Consider the following 19,117-nt stretch of genomic DNA (forward strand, 5'->3'; position numbering starts at 1 on the left):
GAACAGTAGATCCCTGACGTGTCACTAGGCAGAACAGGGGAATGCCTTGTTTACAAAGGCATCCCCCTGTTCTGCCTTTGCCGACCACAATAGCCCGCCGCCCGTGAACATCGAGTTCCCGGGACTCACGAGGCACGCTGGGCGGCAAATTTAAAGGGACATACAGGTACACCCATTTGCCTGCCTGTGCCATTGTTTCAACTTACATCGTCGTGCGGCAGTCGGCAATCGGTTAAAACCTCCTTAATTTTGCCTACCCTATTAACCACTTCCATATAGGGCACTTATACACCTTCCTGCCCAGACCAATTTTCAGCTTTCAGCGCTGTTGCACTTTGAATGACAATTGCACAGTCATGCTACACTGTACCCAAACAAGTTTTTTAGCATTTTGTTCCCACAAATAGAGCTTTCTTTTGGTGGTATTTGATCACCTCTGCGATTTTCTTCAAAAAAATAATTAAAAAGACCAAAAATTTTGAAAAACAAATGTTTTTTTTTTTTCAGTTACAAAATGTTGTAAGTAAGTACGTTTTATCCTTCACTGATGGGCACTGATGGGGCTGCACTGACGGGCACTGATGAGGTGGCACTGATGAGGTGGCATTGATGGGCACTGATAGGTGGCACTGATATGCAACACGGATGGGCACTGATTGGCACTGATAGGTGTCACGAATGTACTGTAATAAATTGTAATGATGGATGCCAATCAGTGCCAAACAATAATGCCTGCCAATTAGTGATGCCCATTGTGGGCACTGATTGGCATCCATTGTGGGCACTGATTGGCATCCCTGTGGTCTAGGGTGGCATACCTGGTGGTGGGTATCCCTGGTGGTCTGGTGGCATCCCTGGTGGTCTAGTGTGGGCATCCTCGGGGGGGGGGGGTTGCGCTGATAATCGATCAGCACAAACCCCCCTGTCAGTGGAGCAGCCGATCGGCTCTCCTCTCCTCGCGTCTGACAGACGCGAGTGAGGAAGAGCCGATAACCGACTCTTCTTGTTTACATCGTGATAAGCCGTGATTGGACACGGCTGATCACATGGTAAAGAGTCTCCGTCAGAGACCCTTTACCTAGATCGGTGTTGCGGGGTGTCAGACTGACACACCGCAACAACGATCACCGCGATACGCGCCCCCGGGGAGCGGCTCAATATCCTGAAGACGTCGGGTCAGGATATTGAAACCACTTTGCCGCCGTCATTTTGTAATAGGGCGGGCGGCAAGTGGTTAACTGCAATGTTTTTTTCCAAAATGGCAAAATTTGGGCCAAAACAAAGAAAATTTCACCAAAAATTTGACAAAATAAAAATGGTCAATGGTCTGAATCTCTTATTGCCAGGTATCATTGGGTTACTCTGTTTGGCCTTTGGTTAACACATAGGTGTCCAACCTGTGGCCCTCCAGCTGTTGCAAAATGACAAGTCCCGTCATGCCTCTGCTTTTGGGAACCATGCTTGCAACTGTTAGCCTTGCAATGCTCCAAGGGACTAGCCTTGCAATGCCTCATGGGACTTTTAGTTCGGCAACACCCAGAGGGCCGCAGGTTGGACACCTATGGGTTAACACAAAGCAAAACCTCACTGAGTGGCGGTGAGGCCCCAATGGTTCACGTGCATGGTTGTGGTGCAGTTATGGACCTTCCAGGTACTAATTGTAGCTCTGATTGTAAGTAGTAGCTTTCTTAATTGTGCGTTTTTGTTTAGGGTATAGCGACCTCCTAATTCATTGAATGATTTGTTCTCCAGAAACCACCGTTTTCCTCCATGGATCCTCTTTCTGATGAGGACCAGCAGACCGCCAGGAACCAGTCCATCCCTAAGCTGAGTGACTACCTGAAGCTTGCAGAACGTGCCAATAAGACAGTGCTCTTTGACCTGTACCGCCCCCCGAAGGATCACCCCTACAGGGATTCCTGGATTAATCGCACGCTGGACGTTATTATCAATGAGACTACTATTGATCCCAAGCTGGTAGGAAATATCATGAGAAGCAATCAGAACTCCACGTTGAATAAAGTCATGATGTACCTATAATATATTGTATATATGTGTATGTGTGTACAGTGGAACCTTGGATTACGAGCATAATACGATCCAGGAGAATGCTTGTAATCTAAAGCACTCGCATAGCAAAGCGAGTTTCCCCATAGAAATCAATGGAAACAAAAATTATTTGTTCCACATTGACTTCTATAGCATGCAATATCGCATGTGGCCAGAGTTGGGGGGGGGGGGTGCAGTAGAGACTCAGAAATACTCAAACAGTTCAGCTGCATTCAGAAACCCTCGAAAACACTCAGGAACCAAGGGCCAGATTCACGTAGATCTGCGGCGGCGTAACGTATCGCATTTACGTTACGCCGCTGCAAGTTTTACGGGCAAGTGCATGATTCACAAAGCACTTGCCTGTAAAGTTGCGGCGGCGTAGCATAAATCCCCCCGGCGCAAGCCCACCTAATTCAAATGATCCGGGTAGGGGGCGTGGATCATTTAAATTAGGCGCATGCGCCGTCCCTAAGTTTTCCCGACGTGCATTGCGCTAAATGACGTCGCATTGACGTCATTGGTTTCGACGTGAACGTAAATGGCGTCCAGCCCCATTCACGGACGAGTTACGCAAACGACGTAAAATTTTCAAATTTCGACGCGGGAACGGCGGCCATACTTAACATTGGCTACGCCACCTAGGGGGCAGCTTTATCTTTACGCCGCGTATCTCTTGCGGAAACGGCGTAAATTTACTGCAACGGGCAAGCGTATGTTCGTGAATCGGCGTAACGACTCATTTGCATATTGTACGCCGACCGCAATGGAAGTGCCACCTAGCGGCCAGCGTAAATATTGCACCCTAAGATACGACGGCGCAGGCCGTCGTATCTTAGGCATGTTTAAGTGTATCTCAGTTTGAGAATACACTTAAACATACGACGGGCTTAGATTCCGAGTTACGTCGGCGTATCTGCTGATACACCGGCGTAACTCTTTGAGAATCTGGCCCCAAGTATTTCCAAGTGTTTCTGAGTATTTCCGAACGGCTCCGAGCGCCCCCCGCACTTCTGGCCAAATGCGCTACTGCACACCGCAGAGGCAAATCCGAATCAGGACTTTTTTTTTTAAATGCTCGTATTGCGAAACGCTCGTTAACCGCGTTACTCGCAATCTGAAGTTCCACTGTCTATATAAATCAATGTGCATGTATTTCTATACATTATATAAGCATTTTTCAGCCTTTTTTTTGTCACGGCACTCAAGTGCGCAAAATATCAAGGCACACATATCAAGAGCGACTTCAGGAACTTAATATGAACAGTCTGGAGGAAGGAAGGGAAAGGGGAGACATGACTGAAACCTTCAAATTCATCAAGGGGGTGAATAAGGTTCAGGAGGGCAGTTTTTTCAATATGAAACCAAAATTAAAAACACAGGGATGTGACCCCAAACTAACTGGAGGAATCTTAGAAAGTATTATATTACTAAAAGAGTAGTTGATGGTTGGAATAAACTTCCAGCAGGGGTAGCGAGACAGTCAACAGTAAATGGCTTCAAACATGTTTGGGTCAAACATAGATCTATACTAAAGAAATAAATAAACAGGCTGACTCGATGGACCACTCTGTCTTTTTCTCTACAGTCACTTTCCTATAAAAGATTTGTGGACCATCACATCTATAAGAGCCGGTTGAAGATCCTGTCATGGAGATAAGGCTGTATGCAGAGCGCACATAATATTTTTAACATTTCGTCTAATGATATAATGCATCTTACCTAGCACTATATTTCCCGTATATTCCATCAACCCAAGACAGCTTATCCGACAATCCAGCCAACAGGACCCATTTCATTTCCCAAAATAACGAGAGAACACAGCTCTGTTACTGGTTCCAAAATGAATGAATCTTTTAATGGCAAAACTCAGGTTTTTATACAGTTCACAACCAAAAAGCATGTTACAGGGACAATGAAACTCTCCACCCCCAAAACATCACACAATGGGGCTTCATACACAATCTTTTAGATAATGACATTCAGGTGAGTTAATTATCCCCCAGACGTTCTGACTCCGACAATAAGCTATTCACCTGCATAATACACATTCCTATGTCAGACGTTCTGTCTCCGACAATAAGCTATTCACACCATACAGTGTCATTAGCATCCACAATGAAAGGTCTTTCAGAAGCCAGACTCAATTAACACCTCAAAGTTAGACATCTGACCTTTACAGACTTAGGGCCAGATTCACAAAGAACTGCGGCGGCGTAACATATCGTAGATACGTTACGCCGCCGCAAGTTTTCATCGCAAGTGCCTGATTCACCAAGCACTTGCGTGAAAAATTACGCCGGCGGCATCCGGCGTAAGCCAGCGTAATTCAAAGGGGCGTGTGCCATTTAAATTTGGCGCGCTCCCGCGCCGGACCTACTGCGCATGCTCTGTTTTGAAATTCCCGCCGTGCTTCGCACGAAGTGACGTAATTTTTTCGAACGGCGACGTGCGTAGCGTACTTTTGTATTCCCGGACGTCTCACGCAAGAAGAAAACATTTTTAAATTTCGACGCGGGAACGACGGCCATACTTTATACAGCACATACGTGTGCTGTGTAAAGTTAGGGCAGGTCAAACGACTACTAAAATTGCGACGGGAAACTAGACTAGCGTCGAAGTATCGAACGCGAAAAACCGTCGTGGATCGCCGTAACTGCTAATTTGCATACCCGACGCTGGAATACGACGCGAACTCCACCCAGCGGCGGCCGCGGTATTGCATCCTAAGATCCGACAGTGTAAAACAATTACACCTGTCGGATCTAGGGGCTATCTATGCGTAACTGATTCTATAAATCAGTCGCATAGATACTCTGAGGCCTCGTACACACGACAGAGTTTCTCGGCAGAATTCGGCGAGAAACTCGGTCAGAGCCGGATTCTGCCGAGAAACTCTGTCGTCTGTACACTTTCGGCCCGTTGGAGCCGCCGAGGAACTCGTCGAGAAAATAGAGAACATGTTCTCTATTTTCTCGTTGTTCTATGGGAGCTCTCGGCCCGCCGAGCTCCTCGGCGGCTTCAGGGCTGAACTCGACGTGTTTGGCACGTCGAGTTCCTCGGCCGTGTGTACGAGGCCTCAGAGATACGACGGAGTATCTGAGATACTCCGTCGTATCTCGGCTGTGAATCTGGCCCTTAATTAGTACAATAGACACAAAACAGTATTAGCATCACACAATGGACAATGGAATATTTTAGGAGCCTGACTCAATTAACACCTCAACAGTCTATTGACCTGTTCATAAGGAACAACTTGTAATATTCTAAGATATCCTGCAAAACATGAATTATCATTAATGTCCCATCTCATGTAATCCGAGATATCAGTTCTTAGTCATCCTATGCCCCTATCGGACATAGGATTACCCTAGACCCAAGAGTCATTGGTGAAACTGGCACAGGAGTACCCCACATCCTTCAGAAGTCTCTGGGTGTCACGGGCCATTCCGTTACAATACCCAAGTAAACAGACATCACCACAGCTTACGTCTCAGCTCCATCAGCATGACTGCCCCAGCAACCAGGCTGCATGGCTCTTTTATTCGTAAAAGACAAAAGCATTGATAAACAGGAAGTGATGGCTCCAGCAGCCAATCGCTTCCTCCATGGGAAGTGACCTCACAGGAAGTAACCTCCACACAGGAAATGACCTAACAGGAAATCCTTCCAACAGGATGAGTTAACACAAACAACCAATGAATAATGGCTAAAGCAGTCCTATGGGTGTGTCTGAGCAGGGACAGGGTGCGTGGAAGCTTTGTAAAAGAAGCTGCATGGCTCTCAAACATGGACTTCGTCTCTGACGGTTGACCATAACAACCCAAAGACTCCTGTATTTCCACTCATAGGAATCCTTATTCTGCGTTGTTCCAGAGAACAACGCATACCCAGATTATACTACCGTTCCTTGTGGATAGGAGATTATCTGCAGGTGCACGCTACGAATCTCGACCCGTGCTGATCAGACACAGCAGAAACAAGAGCGTACATACGCCTATAACCTTGCAGAGCGAAACTTATCCTACCCAGACGAATGTCTGTGCTAATTCACAGGGGCCCTTTTGCTAGCGGACATCTCCCCACTCTGCAAACACCTCTCTCCAACCCCAGGAAGTTTTCCACTACCAGACGGGACTCAACCAGCGTCAGTCTGCCAAAGTCAGCTCTTTAGAGCGAAGGAAAGAGGGGGGGTTTTCCTCGCGCTAGGAGAATGAATATCAAATGGATATTCAGAGCGGGCTGTGGGAGTACTAACACTGGGCGACACTATGACAATACATATTGGGGTGGATTCAAGTAGGGGAGCGCACTACTACGGCGGCGCAGCGTACCGTTTTTACGCTACGCCTCCGTAAATTACTTGAGCTACGCTTCATTCACGAAGCATTTGCTCCGTAATTTGCGGGGGCGTTTCGTAAAAGTGGCCGGCGTAAGTGCGCGTATAATTTAAATGATCCCATAGGGGGCGTGGATCATTTAAATTAGGCGCGTTCCCACGCCGAACGTACTGCGCATGCTCCGTCGGGAAAGGGAAAATTTCCCGACATGCATTGCGGTAAATGACGTCGCAAGGACGTCATTTGCTTAGACGTGAACGTAAATGGCGTCCAGCGCCATTCACGATTCACTTACGCAAACAACGTAAATTTCAAAAATCGCGACGCGGGAACGACGTGTATACTTACCATTGGCTGCGCCTCCTAATAGCAGGAGCAGCCTTACGCAGAAAGCGACGAACGCAAACGACGTAAAACTCGAACGCCGGGCGCGCGTACGTTCGTGAATCGGCGCGAGTATGCAATTTGCATATTCTACGCTGACCACTACGGGAACGCCACCTAGCGGCCATCGTAAGAATGCAGCCTAAGATACGATGGCATAAGAGCCTTATGCCAGTCATATCTTAGGCTACAGTCGGCGTATCAAGCTTTCTGAATACAGAAAGTCGATACGCCGGCGCTACTTAGCAATTACGCTGCGTATCTATGGATACGCAGGCGTAATTGCTTGCTGAATCCACCCCACTATATACATCTTCATAAAATGTCCACAACAATCTCCATCCAAAACCATGGGCATTAAAATGGAATTGCCTCCTGTTGTGACCTCCACTCTTATGCCGCGTGCACACGATCGGTTTTCCTGACATGCCAAAAACCAATGTTTTCCCGACGTGATTCTTCTCAAGCCTGCCTTGCATACACACTTTCAGGCAAAAAAACGCTCGACCAAAGCGTGGTGACGTACACCACGTACAACGGCACTATAAAGGGGAAGTTCCATTCAAATGGCGCCACCCTTTGGGACGCTTTTGCTAACTTCGTGTTACCGAGTGTTAGTAAAAGTTTGGTGAGAGACGTTACAGCGTGACAAATGTGCTATCTTCACTACAAATGCTAGTTTTGCCAGAACGAGCGATCCCGTCTCCTACTTGATTCTGAGCATGTGCGTTTTTTTTTTCCTCGGAAAAGCATACACACAAGCAGTTTTCGCAATGAGAAAAAGACCTTCGGGAAACAGGACGAGAAAAATTGGAGCAGGTTCTAATTTTTTTTTTACGGGCAGTTTTCTTGTCGGGAAAACTGCTATGGAGCATACACACGACCGGTTTTTCTGACCAATCTAAAAAATTGCAGTTTTCTCGTCAGGAAAAACGGCTGTGTGTACGCGGCATTAGGGGAAGATATTCCACCAAATTTTGGAGGGTATCTGTGGAAATTTGTGCCCATCTAGCCAAAACAACATTTGTGAGGTCAGGTACTGATGCTGGATGAGAATACCTGGCTCACCATCAGCATTCCAGTTTGGTCCAAAGAAGGGTTGTGTTCAGTAGGATTGAGGTCAGGGCTTTGTGTAGGACGCTCTAGCTCACTGATATGACATTAGCGGACCTCCAGCTGTTGCAAAACTACAAGTCCCATGAGGCATAGCAAGACTCTGACAGCCACAAACATGACACCCAGAGGCATGATGGGACTTGTAGTTTTGCAACAGCTGGAGGTCCGCTAATTGCATATCCCTGCGCCTAGCTCCTCCACACCAAACTCATCAAGCCATGTCTTTATGAAGCTGGATATGTACAAAGGGGCACAGTCATTCCAGAACAGAAAAGGTCCTTCACCATACTGTTACTACAAGGTTGGAAGTGCATAACTGTCTATAATGTCTATGTATGATGTGGCATCAACAGTGATGGTCACCATTACTCCCATGGATACCGATGATGGGGCACCATTTCTCCCACTAATACCAATGATGGTGCACCATTCTTCTCACTGACACCAATGATGGGGCACTATTCCTCCCACTGACACCCATAATATGGCACTATTCCTTCCACTGACACCAATGATGGGGCACTATTCCTTTCACTGACACCAATGATGGGGCACTATTCCTCCCACTGACAACAATGATGGGGCACCATTCCTCCCACTGACAACAATGATGGGGTACTATTCCTCCCACTGACAACATCGACAAGACACTGGGGTAGATTCAAAGAGCAATTGCGTCTGCGTAACCATAGTTACGCAGCGCAATTGCTTACTTGCGACGGCGTATCGAATGCTCCTGATTCAGGAACCTCGATACGCCGACTGCAGCCTAAGATATGACTGGCATAAGCCTCCTTATGCCGTCATATCTTAGGCTGCATTCTTACGCAGGCCGCTAGGTGGCGTTCCGGTAGTGGTCAGCGTATAGTATGCAAATTGCATACTAACGCCGATTCACTACCCTACGCGAGCCCTGCGTACGCAGTTTACGTCGTTTACATTCGTCGGGTTTCGCGTAAGGCTGCTCCTGCTAATAGCAGGGGCAGCCAATGCTACGTATACCCGTCGTTCCCGCGTCAAAGTTTAAATTTTACATCGTTTGCGTAAGTTAATCGTGAATGGCGCTGGACGCCATTCACGTTCACTTTGAAGCAAATGACGTCCTTGCGACGTCATTTACCGCAATGAACGTCGGGAAAGTTTCCCGACGGAGCATGCGCACTACGCTCGGCGCGGGAACGCGCCTAATTTAAATGATCCACGCCCCCTATGGGATCATTTAAATTGCGCGGGCTTACGCCGGGCAGTTTTCCGGTGCGCACACACAATTTACGGAGCTACTGCTCCGTGAATTGAGCGTAGCGCAGGTAATTTACGGAGGCGCAGCGGCAAAACGGTGCGCTGCGCCTCCGTAAAAAAGCGCAAAGCTACCTGAATCTGGGCCACTATTCCTACCACTGACAGTAACGACAAGATACTATTCCCCCTACTGATAACAATAATGGGGCACTGTTCCTTCCACATGGACCAATGATAGGACACTATTCCTCCTACTGACACCAGTTAAGGGGCACTATTCCTCTCACTGACATAAATGATGTGGCACTTTTTCTCCCACTGGCACCAATGATGGTACACTATTTCACCCGCTGATACCAATGATGGGGCACTATTCCTCCCTTAAATAGAGACCAGTGGTCCATAAAATTTTAGGATCACCATACATGTTACGTCGTTTGCGTAACATGTATCGTCAGTCAACTTTAGATTTACCAAAACAATGTAATATGAGCACCAACCCTATTGAATTCATTTGTATCCCAGTGGCGGTGCGTCCATAGTGGGCGCAGGAGCGCCGCCCCCTCTCTCCTGCACCGTCACTCAACAATACATAGATTAATGCATTGCATGAATCTATGTATTGTCGCCACTGCCGCCCACTATTTAGGTTTCCGCTCCCTGTTGAGCGCCGGCCATCTGAATTACAGCGGTGGGTGTGTTTTGGGTGTGTTTTTAAAGTGTCTATCAGAAGTGTCTATCACAGGCTTATAGGCTTCCCGATTACAGCCTGTGGGCTATAATTGGCTTCCAGATGGTTAACCAGAGGGCGCACAAGGCACACTGACACGCGTCAATGAGCGTAGAAAGGCGGAAGCAGGGAAGTAAAATTTTCAGCAAATTAAACTTCAGCTTTTTGAATTGAGGGATAAATAATAAAAGGTTTCTGAGCTGAACAGTCATAAATGTGTCATTATCCTTTTCATAGTCCTCAGGGACCAAAATTCACCTGAGCCTGGAGGTGGCCAATCCCATTCCTTGTCTGCCTCTTACAGGTCTTGTGGCTGGCGAGCGACATGCGGCCCTTTGTACAGACGATCGCTCCGGGGTTTCAGCAGACGCAAGGTTTTAAGGCATCCGTGGAAGAACTGGTCAGCAATCGCATAGTGAAACTCAACTTGCCTTACAGCGAAATGTCCCAGCGTGATATCAGGTACTTCATCAGAGGACATTCCATCCGTCCGATGTCAATAGGAATTTATTCATGTGATATTTAGATAGTTTATAGTATTTATTATATTATTGGCCCGGATTCAAGTAGCAATTGTGCCATAGGTTACACAGCGCAATTGCTTACTTGTCCCGGCGTTACGAATGCTCCTGATTCAGGAACATCGTAACGCCGACTGCAGCCTAAAATCTGCGTGGCATAAGGCTCTTATGCCACGCATATCTTAGGCTGTATTCTAGCGATGTCCGCTAGGGGGCGCTCCCATTGTGCTCAGTGTATAGTATGCAAATTGCATACTAACACCGATTCACAATGTTGCGCGAGCTCTGCGTACGCAATTTACGTAGTTTCCGTATGGCGTGTTTAGCGTAAGGCTGCCCCTTCTAATAGCAGGGGCAGCCAATGCTAACGTATAACCGTCGTTCCCGCGTCGCGACGTTCGAATTTTACGTAATTTGCGTAAGTGATTCGTGAATGGCGCTGGACGCCATTCACGTTCACTTTGAAGCAAATGACGTCCTTGCGTCCTTGAAAGTTTCCCGACGGAGCATGCGCTCTACGCTCGGCGCGGGAGCGCGCCTAATTTAAATGATTCCCGCCCCCTACGGGATCATTTACATTAGGCGCCCTTACGCAGGGCAAGTTTACACAGCGCACACGCAATTTACGGAGCTACTGCTCCGTGAATCGCGGGTAGCGCAGTAAATTTGCGGGGGCGCAGGGCAAAAACGCTGCCCTGCGCCTCCGCAAATAAGGGGCAAATCTACCTGAATCCGGGCCATTGTTTATGATATTATATAAAATTGTACTATATGTATTTCATTTATATTTATTTCAATTATATTACTTAATATAATATTGTTTATGATATATTATATTATTTTATATTGTTATATATTATTATATTATTTATATCAATTATATTATGATATATTATAATATTTTGTATTATTATTTTACCGGTATATGTATTATTCTATTAGTTATATCAATTATATTATGATATATTACGATATTTTATATTATTATATTATTTTATTATTATTATTCTTTAGAATTTATATAGCGCCAACAGTTTGCGCAGCACTTTACAACATGGGGGCAGACATTACAGTTGCAATTCAATTCAATACAGGAGGGATCAGAGGGCCCCGCTCGTTAGAGCTTACTTATATTAGATTACATTTCATGATTTTGAATTTTAAAAGCTGCGGCAAGCCTGACGATCTCACAGGTTTGTTGATGTGGCAGAAGGTCGCTGCTTTTAGAATTTAACATCTAAACAGTAAAACTTGGTTGTAAGTACTGTATTTCACTATTTGCCGCCTTCTCATTGTATCCTTACTATGGACGAGTGCGGGGTGTAGCAAGATGGCGGTGACGGAATGTCAAATTCTGATGGGTCGCCTAATCTGATGACAACCCTAAGCACCGCCGGCCTGACACCCCTAAGCAGCGCCGGCCTTGACACCCCTAAGCAGCGCCGGCCTTACACCCCTAAGCACCGCCGGCCTGACACCCCTAAGCACCGCCGGCCTTGACACCTCTAAGCAGCGCCGGCCTTGACACCCCTAAGCAGCGCCGGCCTTGACACCCCTAAGCAGCGCCGGCCTTGACACCCCTAAGCAGCGCCGGCCTTGACACCCCCAAGCAGCGCCGGCCTTGACACCCCCAAGCAGCGCCGGCCTTGACACCCCTAAGCAGCGCCGGCCTTGACACCCCCAAGCACCGCCGGCCTGACACCCCTAAGCAGCGCCGGCCTGACACCCCTAAGCACCGCCGGCCTGACACCCCTAAGCAGCGCCGGCCTGACACCCCTAAGCAGCGCTGGCATTGACACCCCTAAGCAGCGCCGGCCTGACACCCCTAAGCAGCGCCGGCATTGACACCCCTAAGCAGCGCCGGCCTGACACCCCTAAGCAGCGCCGGCATTGACACCCCTAAGCAGCGCCGGCCTGACACCCCTAAGCAGCGCCGGCCTGACACCCCTAAGCAGCGCCGGCCTGACACCCCTAAGCAGCGCCGGCCTGACACCCCTAAGCAGCGCCGGCCTGACACCCCTAAGCAGCGCCGGCCTGACACCCCTAAGCAGCGCCGACCTGACACCCCCCATGGTACGCTACTGCTGAAAAGGTGTTCTTCATTGCGATCTCAGAAAGTGGGGCGGTATGCTTTAGGTTTACACCTGTCAATGAATACATTATAGACCTAGAACAGTACACAGGTGGGGTTCTCACTCCGCAGGCTGCGCACATGTTCCAGGCCGCCGATTCACTAAGAAGATTAGCGGCGGTGAAGATGAAAGCCTCTGAGCTTGTTATTTCTTTATTTCTTGACAGATTTTCTTTAATCCATCAGCACGAGTCTTTCCCCGGCACCTCGGTAACAAAAGCGGCGCTAACTCCCCGCAGCGAGTAATGATCAGTTCCTTCCAGATTTAGGGATTCGCTGCCCCGTATAATGTATAATTTATTGCAGCAGCTGGAGCGGATCCTGAGAGCGGTGACAGTGCCGGAGAATAGGACACAGAATGGGACATCTTCAGAGCCAGGTGCATGATGTGGGCGATCAGTCACACGGGACCCAATGAGAAGTGTGTGGGCTGTGACCCCGACTTCTATTATAGATCTCAGTGTGACATCCATTCCTGCCTAGAAATAAGATCTCAGTGCTTTCATGTTATGCCTGGATATTAAAGACACTTAATGTTACAGTATTAGAGAGATTTAATCGCTTTGTTATATTGCAGCTTACCAATTCTTACATGTGATGGCTGCATTTGTTTTCTTTTTTAGGCTTGGCTTTCTTTTATTTGTTATCTGGTGATCCAGCCAGTAAGTCAGTTATTATCTGATGATCCAGTCATTTGTTATCTGGTGATCCAGACAGTAAGTCAGTTGTTATCTGGTGATCCAGCCAGTAAGTTGTAGGTAGATTCAGAAAGAGTTAGGCCGGCTTATCAGTAGATAAGCCGACCTAACTCAGAATCTACGCCGCCGTATGTTTAAGTGTATGCTCAAACAGAGATACGCTTAAACATATCTAAGATAGGACGGCTTGCGCCGTCCTATCTTAGATTGCAATTTTTCGGATGGCCGCTAGGTGGCACTTCCATTGCGGTCGGCGTACATTATGTAAATGAGTTGATACGCCGATTCACGAACGTACGCCCGGCCGCCGCAGTAGTTTTACGCCGTTTCCGTAAGGCCTTAGGCGGCCTAAAGTTATTCCACCTATTAGGTGGAATAACAATGTTAAAGTATGGCCGCCGTTCCCGCCGCGAGACTAGAATTTTTTACGTCGTTTGCGTAAGTCGTCCTCGAATCGGGATTTACGTTGTTTACGGCCACGTCGAAATCAATAGGCCCGTGCGTCGTACTTAGCCGCAATGCACCCTGGGAAATGTAGGCACCCGGCGCATGCACATTAGTAAAAAAACGTAAAAAACCTAAGGTCAACCCCGATTACCATAAAACACGCCCCCCTCCAAGACATTTGAATTCGGCGCCCTTACGCCTGCCCGCTTTAGGCTACGCCGCCGTATATTAGCAGGCAAGTACATTGAGAATCATGTACTTGCCTAGCTAACTTACGGCGGCGTAGCCTAAACACGCTAAGCTACGCCGCCGCAAGTTTAAGCCTTTCTCTGTGAATCTACCTATTAGTTATTATCTGGTGATCCAGCCAGTGAGTCAGTTATTATCTGGTGATCCGGCCAGTAAGTCTGTTATCTGGTTATCCAGTCAGTTGTCATTTCGTGATCCGGCAAGTTAGTATGTTCTTAGCTGGTGATCCAGCCAGTAAGTCCATTGTTTTTCAAAAGAAAAAGCTCTCCAGCAAAATGTAGCAGTTTCCAAGGATGAGATCAATTATTTAAAGTGGACCTTCAGTCATTTTTTTCATCTTTCCATCTATTAAATCTTCTGTCTTTGTTGTTTTAACTTTGGATAGTAAAATATATATTTTTTTCTGCCAGTAAATACATATATACAGCCCACTTCCTGTTTCTTGTCTGGTCATTAGTCTAGGCCAGGGGTCTCCAAACTGCGGCCCTGGGGTCGGATGTGGCCCTTTGCTTGCCTTCATCCAGCCCTTGGGGCACTATTCCATCCACTGACACCAACAATGGGGAATCACTTTTGTTGCTGACACCAACAGTGGGGCACTATTCCTCCAACTGACACCATCAAAGGGGTGCAATTCCTTCCATTGACACCAACGATGGGGCACTAGTCCTCCCACTGACACCAAAGATATGGTATTGTTTACTCCCACTGGACACCTTGACATGTTTGACTCCCAAAAGGCCACAGTCCGGCCCCCCTAAAGTATGAAGGTAAGTAAACTGGCCCTTTCTTTAGAAAGTTTGGAGACCCCTGGTCTAGGCTTATGATATCATGCACAGCTCTCTGCACAGGTGGGATGAGTCATAAGAAGGCAAATGAGAGCTGTAGAGCTAGAGATGTGCCTCTGTGTGTCTGTGTAAATCCAGGAAGTGAACAGGCAGCAGCGTCAGCTGCCCACGGTTAAAATGGCTGCAGCCAGACTCAGTGGAGGGAGATTTCTGCAGCATATTTGGCAAGTACCGAATCACAGTATATATAAAATAATATGGAGAGTGGTTGGAGGAAAGCTTCAGAATGGCAGAGATGTTTTTATTACAAATGATGTGAGCAGACTGCAGTTCCTCCTTAAGAGCATGCATCCAATTCTGACATGTCATAATATTAAGCAACTCCCGAGTCGCGATGCCGAGGCGGGAGGGCCTGTGATTTTTCAGAAAAGCTCTGCCTTTTATCATTAAAGGGGAGTTCCAGCCAATATTTATGTTTATTAACTACTAGCCGATCGCGCACCGTCATTCTACGGCGGCAGGTCGGCTCTCCTGGGCGAGAGCACGTAGTATAACGTTTGCTCTTTGAGCCGCCACTAGGGGCGCGTGCGCGCCGCTGGAGGCGCGCGCGCGCCCCCGACTCCCATGCGTGTGCCCGACGTGCTCGATCGCCGGCAGGCACCCGCGATTGCTCGTTACAGAGCGGAGACCGAGAGCTGTGTGTGTAAACACACAGCTCTCGTTCCTGTCAGCGGGGGAAATGCTGATCTTCTGTTCATACAATGTGAACAGAAGATCAGTGTTTCCCCTAGTGAGTCCACCCCTCCCCCCACACCCAGGGAACATACTTAACTCCTTTCCCGCCCCCTAGTGTTAACCCCTTCACTGCCAGTGACATTTTTATAGTAATCCAATGCATTTTTATAGCACTGATCGCTATAAAAATGCCAATGGTCCCAAAAATGTGTCAAAAGTGTTCGAAGTGTCCGCCATAATCTCGCAGTACCAAAAAAAAATCGATGATCGCCGCCATTACTAGTAAAAAATATATATTAATAAAAATGCCATAAAAATACCCCCTATTTTGTAAACGCTATAACTTTTGCGCAAACCAATCAATAAACGCTTATTGCGATTTTTTTTTACGAAAAATAGGTAGAAGAATATGTATCGTCCTAAACTGAGGAAAAAAAAAGTTTTTTTATATATTTTTGGGGGATATTTATTATAGCAAAAAGTAAAAAATATTAATTTTTTTCAAAATTGTCGCTCTATTTTTTTTTAAAGCGCAAAAAATAAAAACCGCAGAGGTGATCAAATACCACCAAAAGAAAGCTCTATTTGTGGGAAAAAAAGGACGCCAATTTTGTTTGGGAGCCACGTCGCACGACCGCGCAATTGTCTGTTAAAGCGGCGCAGTCACGAATCGCAAAAAGTCCTCTGGTCTTTGGGCAGCAATATGGTCCGGGGGTTAAGTGGTTAAAAGTCAGCAGCTACAAAAAGTGTAGCTGCTGGCTTTTAATAAACAGACACTTACCTGCTCCAGCGTTGCGCCGGCCGGGGCTCCGCTCCTCTCCCCCCCTCCCCGGCCGGCGTCTTCATTGTCACTGTGGGCACCCGGCCTGTGACAGCTTTCGGCTTCACGGCCGGGCACCCACTGCGCATACGCGAGCGGCACTGCGCATGCGCACGGCGCTGCGCTGTTTGATTGGACAGGCGATCGCCTAGGACCTGTCACGTGTCCTAGGTGATCGCCTACAGGGAGGGGCTGCCAAAAGGCGATTAAGCTTAATCGCCTTTGCAGCCCCTCGGCGGAAGGAGGAAGTGGGACAGGAAGTCCCCTTCTCCTGAAGCCCCCACTCCCCCCCCAAAAAAATTACATGCCAAATGTGGCATGTAAGGGGGCGAGGAGTGGGATAAGCGAAAGTTCCATTTTTGGGTGGAACTCCGCAAGTCATACTTGAACCCTCCAGAAACGTTGCCTAGGCTGAGATTATGTCATCAGTCAACTGCGGGGAAAAAAGAGAGCATTTCCTCAGTCTCCTCTCCCCCTGGTGTTTAGACTACAACATTGCAGCTTTTCATCATGTCACAAATTGAGAGGCTGCAGCAGGGGCTGAGCCACGCCATACTTGTTTTGTACACTGCAGAGATACCAGGAGGACATGACTGTGAGCCAACATCTCAGTCCAGGGAGTAGATGGTGACCGTGCATGATGCTCTGCAGCTTTCATTGGCCCTCTTATGACTCATCCCCCCTTTTTTCCTGGCAAACTCTCACACGAGTGAGAGAGAGCTGTGCATGATGCCATAAGCCTAGGCCAGTAATGACGATCCTTGGCACCCCAGATGTTTTGGAACTACGTTTCCCATGATGCTCCACTACACTGCAGAGTGCATGAGCATCATGGGAATTGTAGTTCCAAAACATCTGGGGTGCCAAGGTTCACCATCACTGGCCTAGGCTAATGATCAGACAAGAAACAGGAAGTGTGCTGTATAATGTATTTACTGGCAGGAAAAAAAATATTTTACTATCCAAAGTTAAAACAACAACAAGGGGGGGTAAGATTTAATAGATGAAAAAATGACTGAAGTTCCGCTTTAGAGATCTAAATTAATGTGCAGCTAAATTTGAACTTATAATGGTTTTGTGTCAATTTAATTTTAGGCTTCATTTTAGTTTTCTTTTTAGCGAACGCCTTTTTAAATTATTTTATATTTGCTTTTACTCTCTCTAATTAAATAATATGACCTCAATCCCATTAAAATGCTGTGATGTGAAGTGACGGGGGACATTGCAGAAAGCTACTGGAAAAAAATATCCATATACAAGGTTTAGGTGAAAATTCCATCAGCTGCATAGCCTGATTATCAGCTATAGACAGTATATTCTTTTAAAATTATTTTATAAATATTAGACTGCACATTTCTTCAACTTATGTTTCTATCTATGCGGCTGATTCATAGAATCAGTTACGCATAGATATCCCTAAGATCCGACAGGTGTAATTGTTTTACACTGTCGGAACTTAGGATGCAGTACCGCGGCCGCCGCTGGGGGCATTTCTCATCGTAAACCAGCGTCGAGTATGCAAATTAGCACTTACGGAGATCCACGAAGGTTTTTCCCTTCGTGAAGTCGCCGTAAGTGTTAGTTTGCCGTCGCAAAGATAGGGCTGCTTTTACAAAGTGTAAAGTTAGTACACCATGTAAAAGTATACCCGTCTTTCCCGAGTCGCTGTCAAATTTTTTTTAAATTTTTTTTTTTCCCGCCGCATCTCTTTTTTACCCGTCGCGATTCACAAAACTCGGCGCAACGTAACGTAGTGCAAAGCACGTCGGGAAAATAGCGTCGGGAGCATGCGCAGTACGTCCGGCGCGTTGCCCGGTCTTCCTATCTTAACCTTTTGGGGAGGAAAATCATAGTAATATAAATATACCCATCTTTTATATAAGGGTGTAGGTAAGGGTTCATTTACCTGTCATATATTTTTATTTGGCATATAAGTAATATGTGTAGCAGGTATTATTGAAATATCTCCAGGCGTACAGAAGTTATGTGGGAACATACATTTCCCATTGATTTGCATGGGACTTTAAACAAAAACCCGGACCCTCACAAATGGGGGTAGTTAAGGGATGAATTAACTATCCTATAGTTTAAGTGGACATATAAGTAACATGTGACCAAGTGTTATCGAAATATCTACAGCCGTTTGGAAGTTATGAAGTAACATGTATTTCCCATAGAGTTGAAATGGACTTTAAAGAAAAACCCCGACCATGGCAAATGGGGGTGGGTAAGGGTTAAACCACCTATCCTATGTTTGTTGCTGACATATAAGTAACATGTGTGCCAAGTTTCATGTTAATATCTTTAGCCGTTTGGACGTGATGCTGGAACATACATACATACATACATACATACATACATACACACACGTTGAGTTTTATATATATAGATATATGTAACTCTATCTTTATGTATATATATATGTAACTCTATCTTTATAAATATATGTAATTCTATCTTTATATATATATATATATATATGTAACTCTATCTTTATAAATATATGTAACTCTATCTTTATGTACTGTATTTATTGGCGTATAACACTCACGTTTTTACCCTGAAAATAGAGGGTAAACTGTGCCTGCGTGTTATACGCAGGGGGCTGTGGAATTAATTTTTCCTGAAAATTCCCTCTTAAAGTTAGGGTGCGTGTTATATGCCTGTGCGTGTTATACGCCGATAAATACGGTATATATATGTAACTCTATCTTTATAAATATATGTAACTCTATCTTTATGTATATATATATATATATATATATATATATATGTAACTCTATCTTTTTATATATATATATATATATATATATATATATATATGTATGTAACTCTATCTTTTATTTATATATATATATACAGTATATATG

The 19,117-nt window shown here is 46.2% G+C and overlaps 1 protein-coding gene across 3 annotated transcripts in view; it reads left to right on the top strand.

The window, feature by feature from the left end:
- GDPD4 (glycerophosphodiester phosphodiesterase domain containing 4) overlaps nucleotides 1-19,117 on the top strand; it is a 151,091-nt gene that overhangs the window by 99,773 nt on the left and 32,201 nt on the right. For all 3 annotated transcript variants that reach the window (XM_040339983.1, XM_040339982.1, XM_040339984.1), the window contains exons 11-12: nucleotides 1,753-1,977; nucleotides 10,163-10,320. In XM_040339983.1, the coding sequence (XP_040195917.1) occupies nucleotides 1,753-1,977; nucleotides 10,163-10,320 (383 nt within the window). The remainder of the gene's footprint in view (nucleotides 1-1,752; nucleotides 1,978-10,162; nucleotides 10,321-19,117) is intronic.

This window comes from Rana temporaria, chromosome 2 (assembly GCF_905171775.1).
Source record: "Rana temporaria chromosome 2, aRanTem1.1, whole genome shotgun sequence".
NCBI classification, from domain to species: Eukaryota; Metazoa; Chordata; class Amphibia; order Anura; family Ranidae; genus Rana; species Rana temporaria.